The sequence below is a fragment of the Pseudophryne corroboree genome, chromosome 2, assembly GCF_028390025.1.
Source record: "Pseudophryne corroboree isolate aPseCor3 chromosome 2, aPseCor3.hap2, whole genome shotgun sequence".
NCBI lineage: Eukaryota > Metazoa > Chordata > Amphibia > Anura > Myobatrachidae > Pseudophryne > Pseudophryne corroboree.
In genome coordinates this window covers 806,640,648-806,659,012 of record NC_086445.1, presented here as the reverse complement: position 1 = coordinate 806,659,012, position 18,365 = coordinate 806,640,648, and the positions used below count along the sequence as shown (strand labels likewise).

The 18,365-nt window shown below is 44.7% G+C and overlaps 1 protein-coding gene across 1 annotated transcript in view; it reads right to left on the bottom strand.

Annotated features, from left to right (window-relative positions):
• Nucleotides 1–8,692, bottom strand: part of LOC135018061 (uncharacterized) — a gene marked incomplete at its 5' end in the record, with an annotated part of 35,005 nt that extends 26,313 nt beyond the window's left edge. The window contains one exon of the mRNA XM_063952990.1: nucleotides 8,171–8,692. Within this exon, the coding sequence (XP_063809060.1) occupies nucleotides 8,171–8,692 (522 nt within the window). The remainder of the gene's footprint in view (nucleotides 1–8,170) is intronic.
• Between the last annotated feature and the right edge of the window lie 9,673 nt (nucleotides 8,693–18,365).

The window sequence follows — 18,365 nt, the reverse complement described above, 5'->3', positions numbered from 1 at the left end:
CTTAGAGAGTGCGCAACGGAACATCATAAGAATACTGCTAGGTGCAGAAAACAACAGGAGGAGAAGCGGATGACAATAAGTCTACAGGCTCTTGCAGCAAAGCCTCATCAACCTAAACCCCAAAACCCGAGTAGTAAGAAAAGACTGATAATATGTTACACTTGTAGGAAGGAAGGGCATTTTGCCAGAGACTGTAGGAGTAGTAGAACACATAGTGAATATAGACCCCTAGACAGAGAAAACAAGTCACATTATTAAACACATAGACGGATCAAGGGACATATAGTAAGGAATCACGAGCCATATAGAAAACACAGATTTGGGCAATGGGAGTAACAGGAACGGTGCAACAATACCCTTTGAGTAGACCTGCAGAGATTACGATAGGGCCCTTGCAAACCAAACATTCTTTTCTGCTGGCTGCATCGGCTCCGACTAATCTACTCGGCAGAGATTTATTGTTTAAAATGCGATGTGTCATATATTGTACTCCTGAGGGTGTCTTCTTGGATATACCTGAGAACCATCCTCAAGAAGTACAAGATATACTAGACACCCCTCAAAGGCTAATGTCGCATTCTACTGTTCTAGATGCATGTCCATCACAGGTAGAGGAAATTATCACACAGATACCGGGTTCCCTATGAACTTAGGATGGACAGGACACTGGATTGATGGCTGGGATAGTCCCAGTAGATATATGACACATAGAATTTTTTTTAGGGGTATAGACAGTAGAGAATCACTTCCCAATAGTGCCCAATCCAGTTGTCAAATTTTCTAAAATCCTCTTTGCCTCTATAAACTTACCTATTACTAACCTCTATGTGATTTTCCTTCAAAGTTTCCTCCTCATCTCTTACGTTCACCGACAGGAGGGTACAACACATGGACCCGATTACAGTTCAAACGGCACAGGCCTACTCGGTCCTTCAGAGCTCTGCCCAAATCCAGTATATCATCAGCATAAGGACATAAGGACACCAGTATTAATGCAGTGTGCCTGGTCATGCACAAAGGGTGGAGAATGAGAATACTGGTGAAGGGAGACTGTGCACAGACACCGATATGCATGATGGTGTGACAGCCTGTTGGTGAATGCCAAACCTGACATTTCCAAACCTGACATTTTCTTTTTTTTATTATTTACTATTTTTTCCCCTCTCTTCTCTCATCCAGAGACGGTTTACTTCACACAACTGATAACACACGATAGTAAATTAAATTGAAAGATTTGTGTTCCCTACAGGAAGAGGCAGTTTGGAGGACAAAGCGGTATGGCCAGGAGTCCTCAGGACTGTGGACAGGTGGACACAGTAAGCCAGTAGCCCCCAGAGCATATCTTCCAAGTCTAGCTGAGGTGGCACATGGTCTGCCTCATCTAGGCAAAGAGGGTATGTGCAGGCTGATGAGAGCCTACTGGTGTGCGCCAGGATTCTATTCTCATGCAGGTAAGAGAGAAATGACATGTTTTACTTGCTTGAGGAAGAATATTGGAAAGACAATACCAACAGAGCCATCCCATATCCCTCCTACAGACGGACCTTTTCAGGTAATACAAATCGATTTCATACAGTTACCACCCTTGAAATATGTGTTAGTTTGTATTAATGTATTTTCCAATTGGGTAGAAGCGTTCCCTGCTGCCACAAATACTGCTACGTTCACTGCAAAGAAAATTGTGCAGGAATTTGTGTGTAGATATGGTATCCCTAGAATGATTAAAAGTGACAGGGGTACCCATTTTACAGGTGAAGTCTTTCAGGTCATGTGCAAACTGATGGGAATTAATAGCAAGCTGCATACTCCGTACTGTCCACAGGCGAGTGCAAAGGTAGAGAGAGTGAACAGCACTATTAAGAACAAGCTGAGCAAATTAATAGCTGATACTGGATTGTTGTGGCCAGAAGCTTTGCCACTAGTGGTGTACAGCATCAGAACCACTCCCAGGTCTCCACTTAACTTATCACCCTTTGAAATTCTTTTTGGTCGACAACCTCATGTAATGATAGACCCCCAGGATGATTTGAAATGTAATAATGAAGTGACTGTGAAATATTTGGTTGGGATGAGCCAGTAGCTGAGAAATCAACAAAGAAATTTAAAGCTGGTGATTCCTGACCTACCGAACAGTAATTGTCATGACATTGAGCCTGGGGATTATGTGATGATTTGAAATTTCTTACGCTCAGGTTGCCTCATAGACAGGTGGGAAGGACCATACAAAGTCTTGTTAACCAGCACGACAGCATTAAAGGTCGCCGAAAGAGAGACTTGGGTCCACTTGTCCCACTGCAAGAAGGTCACTGACCCGGAGAGAACTCATGACAAAGTAGTTTGGTAACTGTGAGTTCAAAGTGAACTGTGAGTTCAAAGTGAACTGTGGGTTCAAAGAGCAAGGCAAAGAGACACTAGAGTGTTTGTTCCGGGAAAGTTGAGAGGCAGGACTGTTGACAGGCACCTGAGCACAGAGAGTAACAAGATCTAGAACGGTTGTAGCACCATTTTCTTTTTTCACCTCCCCCTGCATTTTCCTTACTTTTCTCCTTCTTATTTTCCTTCTTTCCCCTAACGAAATGGATCGATCACAAGAAACTGCGTTTCGGGTTCTGTTAGTAATTCTGTTTTTGATCAGGACAGTTTGTTTTGGTGAGGGTCCCAGAGAGGTTGAGCAGGGATCTGGAATGGGTTCTGATGGAGAGTATGAATTTGTAGGATCTCAGGAGCAGCACATCACCCGAGTAAAGGCTGGTATCAGTAAGCGCTCTGGTAGTCAGGGAGCTCGGAGGCACTGTGAAGGGTTATTGTCTGATGAATATTGTATTTGTAGGAATTGTGAGAATATAGTAGAGGATGGGTGCATCCAGAGATGCCAGTCCAACCTTAATATCGAGATGGACCGCCATCCGTTGAGTGATTACCACTCACTAGTGGGTAAGGTCTTAAACCAGACAGAATGCTGGGTGTGCTCACAAGTACCTCAAGGTCAGAGTAAGTCAGGATTAGTACTATACCCTTTAGCAATAGATGAGGTACTCGAATTGCGGGGTGGGAGACCGGTGGACAAGAAATTCAATATCTCTAGGCCCCCTAGTTTGAAGCTCCACCAGTATCATGTAGACAGGTCCTTATTGTGTTTTTCCAATTACCGAAAACCGGGAAATTGGGAAGTGACATGGAATAACCAGACAATGACCTTTTCATACAGAGCTGATAGGATACCCATAGACTCTGAACTTGTACACCAACTAGCCAACAGTGGGAGGTATTTTCGGTATAGGTATACCCGTGGAAGCAAGACCATGTGGGTTGGAAAAGTATTGTCAGGGTATTGTGCTCATATCATCCAGCCCGATATTTGTACTGAGCAGATGGGAGAACTGGGGATTGGTTTCTTTACTTTGAAAATTTGTAATATGGTGATGTTATATTTTGTCCCCTATGTTGTCCCAAATGATGCCTATTTCATAGGTGGGAGGAAAGCATACAAGTGGCTTGCCCCGAGCTCAGAGGGTTTGTGTTATATTTGGAGAGTACTACCGGAGGTCATGACCATAACCCATGATTAAATGAAAGACGTTCACCGCAGTGCTCAGGCTCCTTATAACTCATACTCACTATGAACACATTATCAAGAGACACCTCATAGATAGGGCAGAGCACGCAGCCTCTGATTTGATCCACGAATCCACCGGGATTCAGTTCCTTCTCGCATTAGACATTACCCGTACTGCCAGAGGAACTATAAATTATAGGTATATCCATGCGCTAGCGAACTTGGTAGATAATATCACTGAGATGTATGATGACACCTTCAGGTACACAGGAAGGGAGTTACAAGCCTACAAGAAGGAACTGATTCAGCACAGGATGGTCCTTAATTATGTCACAGCCGTGACAGGTGGGTACTGTGTTACTCTGGCACTCAATATGGTGTGAAGTGCTGTACATATATTACAAACAGCACTGACGACCCAACGGAGATCATCGATCAAAAGATGGACGATATCTTGCAGTTGAAGTGGGAGTTCAGGAGGAAGCACAACCTTACCTTAGCGACTGTGAGTAATGAACTGACCGGCTGGGTCTCATGGTTGATCCCACGCAAATGGTTCTAAGGTTTAGGAGAGTGGGCTCAAAATGTCATTATGAGTGTGGGGAAGTTTCTCCTTTGTATCCTGGGAGTCGTCATAATTATTGGTTCGATATTTAGGTGTGTTCAAATTCTAATGCGGCGCAAGCACGGCACAAATTTGATGAGTCTAAGGAGCGAGGGCGCTGTTATAGCAGCAGATTTAATTTATGATCCACCCATAGAGACAGTGTTATGATAAGGATTGCAAATGAATTTCATGGCCTGTTTCTTTCACCCGTTTTTCTTTGTCTCTCCCTCTGCCCAGATACATCCAACTGGAAAAGACGTTAGCCCTACCCAAAATGTTTATGTGAATGTATTTTTATATGTGTGTCTTATCATCATCTCTGCAACCTCCAGCTAGTGGCACACATAGTCGACAGGTGATATCCACATATACTAGCACTCACATATGTTTCCCCCTCCATGTATCATCAACTAAATGTGCACCCCATTTGTTGGAACAAGAAGCCGAAAAGAGCTCGGTAGTGTTTGTTGGCCCATTTACAGACCCTTAATATGGGATGAGAAGGATTTAATGTATACTTCGCAATACCTCGAAGCTTATGTATAACATATACGGCACGATGATACATGCCCCTCAGACATGGATTCATACATACATGCTTTTACTATCCCACTAGGTCATATATTTCCCACCTACAACTCTCCCCCGACCATCCAAGCTTCTGTAGATATTGTATAGATCAGAGCTGGCCAAACCAGTCCTCCAGATCTACCAACAGTTCACATTTTCCAGACCACCTAGCTGGTGCACAGGTGTAGTCATTACTAATTAAGATGTGCTGCATTCATTCCTAACTGACAATTCTACAGATCTCCAGGAGGCCTGGAAAACATGAACTGTTGGTAGATCTTGAGGACCGGTTTGGCCAGCCTTGGTATAGATATTTTTCTGTTTATTGATTAGATAGTGGCAGTTATTGGTGACTGCCAAAGGGTGGACTGTCAAAGTCGAAAAATATTGCAGTACACACATCACGTACAAACTACACACAGATGGCCTCCGTGCGTGTACTTGTTCTGCCGTGCATGCGCATATTTGCGTATGGTCGCTCCCGCGGTCCTGCGCATTAGCGCGTGGTATGAGTATTTACGGTAGAGTTTGTGAATGCATGGAAAAGCCATCAAAACACATTACATATTTAATCCAAATAGTGCATAATGTACACATAGTCTCCCTGCACCACACCAGCAAGTTACAACAGTTTAAATGGTATCAGAACAAAGGGATTCACCTTTACAGGATAGGAGGGGACAGAACAAGGTTATAAGGTGGTGTTTGGTATCCAGCAGTAGGGTATTTTAAGGGCAATATTCCGGTGTTGGTTTGCAGAAGATCGCACGTTCCTGCGAATAGTTATGCGCAGGAGCAGAATATAGATATAAACTGTATTTACTGTACATTTGGTATGCGGCAGGAACCCAGAGGAGACCACCCACAAGTGCATCTGGAACAGACATCGCCCACCTATTCAAACCAACCTATGACCTCTCCTGTACTGTAAATGACAATCCCTGTGTCCAATGGACAAAGAGATTACAGTATCCATTGTGTTAAGTTTTGGAAGATTGTATAAAAAGAGCCAGCTGTAGGCCTGGTCACACACAGACTCAAAAGGTCATCTACCCAGATGACTGAGGACCAGACTGGGAAGCGCAGGCGACAAAACCAAACAAGTATGTACCATTGACTGTAGCCATTATTCTATTGTATTGTATTGCTTTGATATTGTAACCCCCTTTCAGTAATATGTTGTGGTGTCGGAACCCAGCATTATAAATACAAACCGGTGTCGTGTTTCCTTTCCCTGCTAAGGTATTAAAGTGTAATTACAGCCACTCAGGCTGCTGCATTGTGCTAACAGCGTATAGGCCTGTGTACGCAAACTGTGTAGTCACTACGCCCTTTAGGCGTACGTACGCAGAGTGCGTACACTGTGCGACTTTGTGTACGTAAGGTTTGTGAATAACATAAAGGTGAAAGGTTAGTTACCGCGGCCGCAGTGGCTCAATATTAAAGTGTATCAAGTGCGTTTAAGGTATATGCTTTTTAGTCCTGTAAGTAAACCAGCGTTTACAATTTATACAGTTTCTTCATACAAATTGTTATGAAAATATGCCCACCTGGATGTATGGCTATTATAATCAATTTATTCTTCATATGACCCTTATTGGTCTCCCCATAGAGATTTGCTTAGGACCAAATCTCTCATAGCTTATATATATATTTTTTTTTAGTATTCCATTATTTTATCATTTTTAAATAAACTGGCTACTAATACATATGCCACACCTATGCAGTGTTTTAAATCATATATAATTTTTTTCTTATATACTGATCTTTGGGAGCCTGCCCAAAACTGTATATAACAAGCCACAATCATTATATAAATCCTCTTCCAATGGCCGCTTCTATAGTACATAACAAATAGGAAGAGGAAAAGAAGTCAACCGGAAGTGCAACTGCGGTCCATGTGCATTCCATGGGACGCTGGAGCCAGATGTCACCATTAAGAAGTTTACACATCCACTACTCTGGACACCGGAAGTGAGGCGGAAGTGATGCTTTCCGCATCTAGGACAGGAAGTCATTCTTATATAATTTCTTCATTTATTGTATGTCTCCTCTATCATAAACTACTGCTAGCTCAATACCAGTGCCCATATATATATATATATATATATATATATAAAATCATATTTTTTTATGTTTCTCACCACACATGGTTTTTAAACAGGAAGAGAGGTTAGCACTTCCTAATTCATCTAGGTATAAGTAAGAGCCTTGTCACACTCACCTATCACACCTTGATGAAGTCCACAGGACAAAATGCATTGGTCATTCCTAGACTATACGTAATTAGAAAGATAAGCATCTACCTTTTGATCATTTATTTGCTTCTTTTATGTCATGTTTTGATGTGTAATTTTTTACTATATTTTTTGTGATTTTTATACATTATCTTTTATTTACCCCTATTTGACTTTTGTGATAGCATTTTATCAATGAACTTATATAAAAAAAATGGTGTTTTAAAGTTTTGAAAGCTTACTCCCCTAGTTTATTTATACATACCTACAATACCCATAACACCAGTGTTCGCTCGTAGCATCCTATCCCTGTGACTGTATATATATATATATATATATATATATATATATCAAGAGAGAGAGAGATATGAAAGATATTGTTGTGCAATCAATGTCCTCTGTTCTTTTAAGTATAAGTCCGTATCCAATAGATGTGAATGCAGGTACCTCTTTACCGGATAGCAGCTAGCAGCACACTCCAAACAGCTTTCAACAGCTGTATTCTTTCCTCAGCGTCTCAGCTTATGGACCTGGTGTTGGTGGCCTTGGAGGACATGATTGGCACACAGGTGTTGAACACCAGGTCCGTGAGCTGAGATGCTGAGGAAAGAATACAGCTATTGAAAGCTGTTTGGAGTGTGCTGCTAGCTGCTATCCAGAGGCACTGGCGAACCTTATTTATTTATTTATTATTTATTAACAGTTTCTTATATAGCGCAGCAAATTCCGTTGCGCTTTACAATTTGAAATAACAATAACAAACTGGGTGATAACAGTCATAGAGGTAGGAAGGCCCTGCTCGCAAGCTTACAATCTATAGGGAAATAGGCATATGTACACAAGGAAAGGTGCTATCTATTGCATAGAATGAGAAGACATGTGAGGATATGTGTGGACAGTACAGAGTGGATGTAATTTGATAGGAAGGTTTATGAAAGTTATGTGGTCGGTTCAGGAATTTGATACGCTTGCCTAAAGAGGTGAGTTTTGAGGGAACGCTTGAAGGTTTGGAGACTAGAGGAGAGTCTTATTGTGCGTGGTAGGGCATTCCACAGCCCGATGAAAGTCCTGCAGTCGTGAGTGGGAGCGAGTAATGAGTGTGGATGAGAGACGCAGGTCTTGTGAAGAGCGCAGAGGTCGGGTTGGGAGATATTTTGTGATAAGCGAAGTGATGTACGTTGGTGTAGTTTGGTTAATGGCCTTGTGTGTGAGTAAAAGTATTTTATATTGAATGCGGTAGAGTACAGGTAACCAATGGAGGGACTGACAGAGTGGATCTGCAGACGATGAACGTCTAGCGAGGAAGATAAGCCTCGCCGCTGCATTCAGAATGGATTGTAGTGGTGAGAGTCTTGTTTTGGGAAGACCAGTTAGGAGACTATTGCAATAATCAATGCGGGAGATAATGAGAGCGTGGATTAGAGTTTTAGCAGTGTCTTGTGTAAGGTATGGTCGTATTTTGGATATGTTTTTTAGATGCATGTAACATGATCTTGAGACAGATTGAATGTGGGGAACAAAGGACAGATCAGAGTCAAGGATGACACCTAGGCAGCGAGCTTGTGGGGTAGGGTAGATAGTCGAGTTTTCAACAGTGATAGAGATATCAGGTTGGTACCTACTATTGGCCGGTGGAAATATAATTAACTCTGTCTTTGAAATATTAAGTTTGAGGTGGCGAGATGTCATCCAGGATGAGATGGCAGAAAGGCATTCAGTGACACGGTCCAGTACAGATAGGGACAAGTCAGGGGAGGATAGGTAGATTTGAGTATCATCTGCGTACAGATGATACTGAAAACCAAAAGCGCTGATTAGTTTACCAAGAGATGAGGTATAGATAGAGAAAAGCAGAGGACCCAAGACTGAGCCTTGCGGTACTCCAACTGAAAGAGGTAGCAAAGAGGAGGAAGATTCAGAGAAGCGAACACTGAAGGAGCGATTAGATAGGTATGATAGGAACCAAGAAAGGGCTGTGTCTTTAAGACCTAGGGATTGTAGTGTCTGTATGAGAAGAGAGTGGTCTACAGTGTCAAATGCAGCAGATAGATCTAGAAGAATAAGTAGTGAGTAGTGGCCTTTAGACTTCGTAGTGACCAAATCATTAACCACTTTAGTCAGTGCCGTCTCTGTGGAATGTTGGGAACGGAAGCCTGACTGAAGTGGGTCCAACAAAGTGTATGAGTTAAGAAAGTGTGTGAGTCGAGTGTAGGCAAGTCTCTCAAGTAGCTTAGAGAGACAAGGGAGCTGAGAGATAGGGCGGTAGTTTGAGAGAGCATTAGGGTCAGAATTTTGTTTTTTTTTAAATGGGAGTAATCACTGCATGCTTGAAGAGTGAAGGAAAAATACCAGTAGAGAGAGAGAGATTACAGATGTTAGTTAAGGTAGGGATGAGCACCAGAGACAGAGCTTTACTTATTTGTGAGGGTAAAGGATCAAGAGGAGAGGTAGTAGAGAAGCAGGATGAGAAGAGTGATGATACTTCATCTTCATTTGTGGGATCAAATGAAGAAAGAGTGCCAGAGGGTTCAGGTAAAGAACGGAGCAGGTCACTGGCTGCCGAAGAGCATACCATTTCATCTCGGATCTTATCAATCTTCTCCTTGAAGTAGGAAGCAAGATCCTGTGCCTTGATAGTGGCTGGTGGGGTAGGTGCGGGAGGATTCAGAAGTGATTTAAATGTATTAAAGAGTCGTTTGGGGTTAGAGGCTTGAGCAGAGATAAGAACCTTCCATATGCTTATGATTTTAAACTGAGATGTACGTGAGCTTGTTACTTTTTAGTAAATATATTTTGATACCTGATCTCACTAAGTGCGCCCTCACTTTCTTTTAGTATATATATATATATATATATAGCAAGAGGTTCGGCGGCACTCACGGCAAATAACGACAAGACTCAGCTCTGTATATCAATGGGATGGATTCCTGTGTCAGGGTAGCAAACCCCCTCCTGTTAGTCAAGAACCGGGCGGCACTCCTTAGGATTTTTCGACAAGCTTAAGAAGACTGTATTTCAACAGATATCACATCAAATTAAGTACAGGCATAGTGCAGGGTCACCGACGTTTCAACGCCATAAAGGTGCTTTTTCAAGGTGCTGTGCTATGGTCAAAAGTGAAAACAAAACCAAACAAAACATGTGCTGATACATTTCTTACATAACTTATATCTACTGTGGATAAGGCCACCTCCAATCACCATAGCCGGTGTGTCCCCCGGGCTGGGAGCTTGCGCTCTGTGAGCTTACGGTCGTCGGTCTGATGACGTATCCCACTCCAGCTTACGCCATTGTCAGGCAATGTTGCGTCACCGGTCACTAGGGAAGCCGTCACCCTGAGAGCAAGAGGCAGCATGGCGTACTGTAAAAACATGACAATTAGTGAGCACAACCATGTGCTGTGATTTATTATACATAAACATACTACACAATTAAAAACTTAGATACCTGGATGGCTAGCTGCCTGCTACAGGATGAAATTAAAGGTCCTGCGCAGACAGTTGTAAAATATAAGACTGAAAAATTTAAGTGAACAGACTACACCACGGGGCAGTCCTATAGAACTAATATGGCTAGATACAAGAAAAGGTTAGGGGCTATTTATAGGTACTTAGGGCCCGATTATTGGGAAATTTGGGGGATCTATACCGGTATAAGCAGGTACAGGAAAATATGTATATACTACATGGATAAGTAAGTCCACACAGAAATATAGGATGGGTGCCATAGCTCTTTATTGGGAGTTCAAATACTGCAGTACATGCACAGATATCTCAAAGAAAAACATTCCACAACAGTTGTTCATTAAGTCCACTCGGGGTGAGTGTGTCCAACATGTAGATCCATTTGGACTCTTTCTGTGAAAGGGTCCTAGCTCCATCTCCACCCCTAATGGGTTTTGGCACATGGTCAATTATGATATATCTCAATTGTGCCAGTGTTTGGTTGGCAGTCTTAAAATGGCGTGTCACCAGCTGGTTGTTTCCTTTCCCATCAAGAGCTGCCCTAATGGCCGACCTATGGAGTGCCATGTGCTCACCGAAGGTTTTTATTTTCTGACCAACATAGATCAACCCACACAGGCATACTATGGCATAAACAACATATTGAGATGTGCACGTAAGATAATGTCTCATGTCGTATTCCTTCTTGGCACATGGGTGCTTGAAGGTCATTCCTACATCCATATAAATGCACGTTTCACATTTGGAGCACCTAAATCAACCTTTCTTTTGGGGTCCTGTTGGTTTCTTTGAGACATCTAGATGAACCACTCTATCCTTGAGATTTTCGACCCCTCTTATAACTGGGCATGATATTTTTACCCTTGAAGCAAACTGCTTTTGGGTCTGTTGTTACTAGTGTCCATAAGGCCCATGTGGCTGTAGGCAAGACCGAGCTAGCAGTGGTGAACTCGGTGATCAGGGGTATTTTGATATCCTGCTTGGGTTTTAATGATGGTACCAACAATTCCTCTCTAGGGGTACTCAGTACCTCCTCTTTTAATGCAAGGAGGGAGTTTCTATGGTACCCTCTTTGTTGGAACCTATTTACCACTTGGTCCAGCGCCGGCTCCACCTTTGCCTTGTCACTCGTAATTCAGGCTACCCTCATTAGTTGCATTTTGGTAGGCCCTTTTCAAGGTCTGGTGGATGGATACTACTGTGTAATAACAGAGTGTAACGGTCTGTAGGTTTATTATGAACCTCTGTTCTCCATTGTTGATAGCAATATGCACATCCAAAAAGTTGATCTACAACTGGCTATATGTTGCTGTCAGCTTTACTGGAGAATCTTTCAAATTTATGGATTCCAAGAGATTCTGTAAGTCCCTTTCAGATCCCGTCCACAGTAGCAAAAGGTCATCTATAAACCGCTTGTATAGTAAGATGTTACTGTTAGGGTCTCCTGCCCTGTGCTGCCATGTCGTCATGGCAACCGGGAGACAAGTGCTAGCGGAGTAACCTGAGCGCTGCTGATACTCCGGTTCGGGTCTTTTGCTGTGCAGTGGTTACAGGCTCTGTGCACGGCAGGGGATCCGGTGCTGGTTTTTGTGCCCACAGTCTGTGAGGTCTGAGTGGGGCGTGGACAGCACCTGCTTTATAAGGCCTCTTCTCAGGTTAAGCAGATGCTGCTGAATCTTTGTTGGTTAGTCAGTTCCTGAAAGTTAGCCAGTACTGTGTAGCTTTGTATTTGTTGTTGCTTACTGCAAATAGGCCTGGGGATTTGGTACTACACTCTGCCAATCCAGACCTAGCAGTAAGACTGGAGTCAGTCGTTTAGCTTGCTGGGGTTCTTTTACTACTCTGTGAACTTAGCAAGTTTGCGGCTGTATTCTAAGACTTGCCTGCCTAAATCCTGTCTCACTGTGCAAGGTGTCAGGTGTCAGTTTAGTGGCAGTAAGCTGAACCTGTGCACTGCAAGTGAGAATTAGGATTGTGGAGACTCTCCTTGTGTCTATCATTCCATCTCTGACCAAGGAGTTTACTGCCACACCCATTGGTAACCCTTTAGGGTTTTGCTGTTGCCCTTAGCAACAGCATTTCGGGTTCTCTACGTATTAAAACACAACATCTTGCTTTTCCCATCTGAGCATTACTAATACTAGGGAGACACCCAGTTCCTTAGCCTCTGGGCTTCTCTGTTCACTTTGTGTGTATTTTGTTACCCTATCACCTTCTGTGTCTGTCTGTGAGTTCATTTGCTTTGCATACCTATCCGTTCAGACACCAGTACATTCCTGCAGGCACTGGTGTGCATAACAGTTCAAACACCAGTACATTCCTGCAGGCACTGGAGTGCATAACAGTTCTGACACCAGTACATTCCTGCAGGCACTGGTGTGCATAACATATTCAGCAGCCTAATACTCCTGTTGAAATTTTGTGGGAATATGGAGCATACCCCTCAAAATACGTTGCAACAGGTGGTCGATCAGGTGCAGGTCCTGACTCGACAATTTAATGATTTGTCCATTAAAATGCACACCTCCCAGGCCGCTGGCGGAGCTCCCGCAGCAGCAGCACCTTCAGGGGTTAAGGAGCCGAAAGTAAATCTCCCGGATCGTTTTTCTGGAGATCGCTCGCAGTTCTTTTGTTTCAAGGAGAGCTGCAAGCTATACTTCCGGCTTAGGCCTCAGTCTTCTGGGTCGGAGATTCAGCGGGTGGGCATAGTGATTTCCTTGCTACAAGGAGACCCACAGGTCTGGGCATATGGGTTGCAGCCTGACTGTCCGTCGCTTAAAAGTGTTGATGCTTTTTTTACGGCACTGGGCATGTTGTATGATGACCCTGACAAGACGGCCTCAGCCGAGGCTCAGATTTCGATCCTTAAGCAAGGGCGAAGGCCAGTTGAGGTTTACTGTACGGAGTTTCGGAGGTTGGCCCATGATACCCAGTGGAATGACCCATCCCTGAGACACCAGTACCGAAGAGGTCTTTCTAACCAGATAAAGGACCAACTGGTACAATATCCCTTGCCTGATAGCTTGGATCAGCTCATGCAGTTATCCATCCGGGTGGATAGACGGCTGAGAGAGCGTAGGCTTGAAAGGGAGACTGAGGTTTCCTTCTTTCCCAAGGGAACCTCAGACTCTGAGGAATTTTCCGAGGAGCCTATGCAGATTGGGGCTACCCGCCTCTCCACGCGTGAGAAGACGCGGAGGAGACAGCAGGGGTTGTGTTTGTACTGTGGGAATAAAGGTCATGTGGTAGTATCATGCCCAGAAAAGCCGGAAAACTTCAGGGCCTGAGGGTGATGGGAAATATCCTGTCAGGCCAGAAGTCAGAATTTCCCAAGAAGACTTTTATCATTCCGGTGACCTTGAAGATCCTCGTCAAACTGTCAAGACTGAGGCCTTTGTGGACAGTGGGGCCGACGGGGTTTTTATGGACCGCCAATTTGCCCTGAAACACTCTATTCCCTTAGTACCCTTGGCATCGGAAATTGAGATTTGTGGGTTAAACGGGGAACCATTATCCCAAGGTAAAATTACCTCTTGCACTAGCCAGATTTCTTTGTTTATTGGAGCCACACACTCTGAAAAATTGTCCTTTTATGTGACTGTCTGTACTTTTGCCCCATTGGTGTTGGGGTTACCCTGGTTAAGGGCCCACAATCCTCAATTTGACTGGGTCTCTGGGGAGATTCTTAGTTGGGGTACTGATTGTTTCAGGAGTTGCTTGAGCCTTCCAGTCAGGCTCTCGCAGCTAAGTTTGCCAGGATTGCCAGGGTGTTATGCAGATTTTGCGGACGTGTTCTCCAAAAAAGTTGCAGAGGTACTACCTCCCCATCGCCCCTATGACTGTGCCATTGATTTGTTGCCAAATGCTAAGCTTCCCAAGAGCAGGTTGTACTCCCTGTCACGTCCTGAGACTCAGGCTATGGCAGAGTACATTCAGGAGAACTTGGCTAAGGGATTTATCAGACCTTCACAGTCTCCAGTTGGGTCGGGGTTCTTCTTCGTGGGTAAAAAGGACGGTTCGTTGCGACCCTGCATCGACTTCAGGGAATTGAACCGTATCACGATTAAAAACTCATACCCACTGCCTCTCATTTCGGTCTTGTTTGACCAGCTTCGTACTGCCACCATTTTTTCTAAGATTGACCTACGCGGTGCGTACAATCTAATCCGAATAAGAGAGGGGGATGAATGGAAGACTGCCTTTAATACCCACTCAGGGCATTATGAATATTTGGTGATGCCTTTTGGGCTCTGTAATGCCCCGGCAGTCTTCCAGGATTTCATGAATGATGTGCTCAGGGAATATTTGGATAGATTCTTAGTTGTATACTTAGATGACATCCTAATCTTCTCCCATTCCCTGGAGGAACATCGGAAGCATGTACGCTTAGTCCTCCAGAAACTCAGAGACCACCGGCTTGGGGCGAAGCTGGAGAAGTGCGAATTTGAAGTTCAGCAAATCGCATTTCTAGGATATATTATCTCCCCAGAAGGTTTCCAAATGGAGGGTTCCAAGGTACAGGCAGTCCTGGATTGGGTGCAGCCCACTAGTTTGAAGGCGCTTCAGCGTTTCCTGGGCTTTGCGAATTTTTATAGACGATTTATCGCTGGATTTTCGTCTATAGTGGCGCCTTTGGTGGCACTCACTAAGAAAGGGGCGGATGTTGCTCACTGGTCTTGTGAGGCTAAAGCGGCTTTTGCCCGTCTCAAAAGGGCATTTGTATCGGCCAAGGTGCTGCGACACCCAGATCCAGAGCGTCCTTTTGTGGTGGAGGTGGATGCCTCTGAGATGGGTATTGGGGCAGTGCTTTCTCAGATGGGAGTGTCTGATAATCGCCTTCATCCCTGTGCTTACTTTTCCCGTAAATTTTCGCCTGCCGAGATGAATTATGACGTGGGTAACCGGGAATTGTTGGCTATTAAGGATGCACTCGAGGAGTGGAGACACTGGCTTGAGGGGGCTAAGTTTGTGGTCTCAATTCTCACCGACCATAAGAATCTGGCATATTTAGAGTCAGCGAAGCGTCTCAATGCCAGGCAGGCACGATGGGCTTTGTTTTTTGCTCGCTTTAATTTTTTGATAACATATCGCCCTGGGTCAAAAAACATCAAGGCTGATGCGCTCTCGCGGAGTTTTGCTCCAATCCAGGAGACCACCGAGGAGCCGTTGCCCATTGTGTCCCCATCATGTATTAAAGTGGGCATTACCCAGGACCTCTTATCATTAGTCCTTAGAGCACAGGAGCAGGCTCCTCCAGACCTTCCGGTAGGTCTTTTGTTTGTGCCTCCTAGGTAAAGACAGCGAGTGTTCCTGGAATTCCATGCCAAGAAGTCGGCAGGTCACCCGGGTATTGCCAGAACTCGGGAGTTGCTATCTAGGGCGGTGTGGTGGCCCTCGGTGGCTAAGGATGTGGATCAGTGGGTTCGGGCATGTGACATCTGTGCCCGAAATAAGACTCCTAGAGGGGTTCCTGTTGGCCCATTACATCCACTCTCTATCCCATCTAAGCCATGGACCCCCATTTCAATGGATTTTGTGGTGGACTTGCCCAAATCCTCGGGGATGACAGCCATCTGGGTTGTCGTTGACAGGTTTTCGAAGATGGCGCACTTCGTTCCACTGGTTGGGCTGCCATCGGCCAGACGCCTGTCTGAATTATTTATGCTGCATGTTGTGCGTCTCCACGGGTTGCCACTTGATGTGGTCTCTGACCGCGGATCCCAGTTTGTGGCCAAATTCTGGAGGGCATTTTGTTCCGATCTCCAGATTTCTGTCAGCTTGTCGTCAGGCTACCATCCGCAGTCTAATGGGCAGACTGAAAGGGTGAACCAGTCCTTGGAGCAGTTCCTCAGGTGTTATGTCTCCAAGTGTCAGACTGACTGGGTTGCTCATCTGTCCATGGCGGAGTTTGCCTATAACAACGCGGCTCACTCTGCTACAGGGATCTCTCCCTTCTTTTGTGTGTATGGGCATCATCCTAAGGCCAATTCTTTTGACCCCCTGGACTCCACGCCTGGTGGTTCCTCTGTGGTTTCGGTCCTTAGAGGTATTTGGCGGAAAGTGAAGAAAGCCCTTGTGTCTGTGTCATTAGTGACCAAAAGGGTTTTTGATAAGCGGAAAAGACCCTGCAGCTTCAAATTAGGAGACTTCGTCTGGTTGTCTACCAAGAATTTGAAGTTGAGACAGCCATCTCATAAGTTAGGCCCCCGGTTCATCGGCCCTTATAAGATCACCAGGGTTATCAATCCGGTGGCATTTCAGTTAGATCTGCCCCGTTCTTTGGGTATCAATAAAACATTTCATTGTTCCCTTTTAAAACGGGCGATTAGTAATCCTTCTTCCAGTGGAAGACCTTCCCCTCTTCTGATACGTGGCCAGAGGGAGTTTGTTGTTGAAAGGATTCTTGACTCCAAGATGGTTCAGGGTCGGCTGTCATTTTTGGTGCACTGGAAGGGGTATGGCCCGGAGGAGCGGTCGTGGGTGCGCAGTTGTGATCTTCATGACCCCAGACTGATACGCTCTTTCTTCTCGCAGTTCCCCGATAAACCCGGTGGTAGGGGTTCTTTGACCCCTCGTCAGAGGGGGGGTACTGTTAGGGTCTCCTGCCCTGTGCTGCCACGTCGTCATGGCAACCGGGAGACAAGTGCTAGCGGAGTAACCTGAGCGCAGCTGATACTCCGGTTCGGGTCTTTTGCTGTGCAGTGGTTACAGGCTCTGTGCACGGCAGGGGATCCGGTGCTGGTTTTTGTGCCCACAGTCTGTGAGGTCTGAGTGGGGCGTGGACAGCACCTGCTTTATAAGGCATCTTCTCAGGTTAAGCAGATGCTGCTGAATCTTTGTTGGTTAGTCAGTTCCTGAAAGTTAGCCAGTACTGTGTAGCTTTGTATTTGTTGTTGCTTACTGCAAATAGGCCTGGGGATTTGGTACTACACTCTGCCAATCCAGACCTAGCAGTAAGACTGGAGTCAGTCATTTAGCTTTCTGGGGTTCTTTTACTACTCTGTGAACTTAGCAAGTTTGCGGCTGTATTCTAAGACTTGCCTGCCTAAATCCTGTCTCACTGTGCAAGGTGTCAGGTGTCAGTTTAGTGGCAGTAAGCTGAACCTGTGCACTGCAAGTGAGAATTAGGATTGTGGAGACTCTCCTTGTGTCTATCATTCCATCTCTGACCAAGGAGTTTACTGCCACACCCGTTGGTAACCCTTTAGGGTTTTGCTGTTGCCCTTAGCAACAGCATTTCGGGTTCTCTACGTATTAAAACACAACATCTTGCTTTTCCCATCTGAGCATTACTAATACTAGGGAGACACCCAGTTCCTTAGCCTCTGGGCTTCTCTGTTCACTTTGTGTGTATTTTGTTACCCTATCACCTTCTGTGTCTGTCTGTGAGTTCATTTGCTTTGCATACCTATCCGTTCAGACACCAGTACATTCCTGCAGGCACTGGTGTGCATAACAGTTCAAACACCAGTACATTCCTGCAGGCACTGGAGTGCATAACAGTTCTGACACCAGTACATTCCTGCAGGCACTGGTGTGCATAACAGTTACTTGCTGATCACTGTAGACGATAAGAAAAACTTATGTTCTTCTGTAAACATGTATACATTGGCATACATAGGTGCCACGTTAGATCCAATGGCACAGCCTGTTAGTTGAAGGTAATAATCCCCGTTATGTAAAAAATAATTATGTGTCAATGTAAAGTATAGTAAATCCAAGAACAGTTGTATGTCCAAAGCCTTGAAATCATTCAAAGTCAGGAATCGACTCATGGCCTCCATTTCTGCCACATATGGGATACTCGTGTACAAACTCTTGACATCCATGGTGGCCATAATGGTATGTGGCGGCACATTATGCAGATCTCCCAAGAGAGTGAGTAGATGTGTTGTATCCTTTAGGTAAGTATTGTGCCATGACACTAAAGG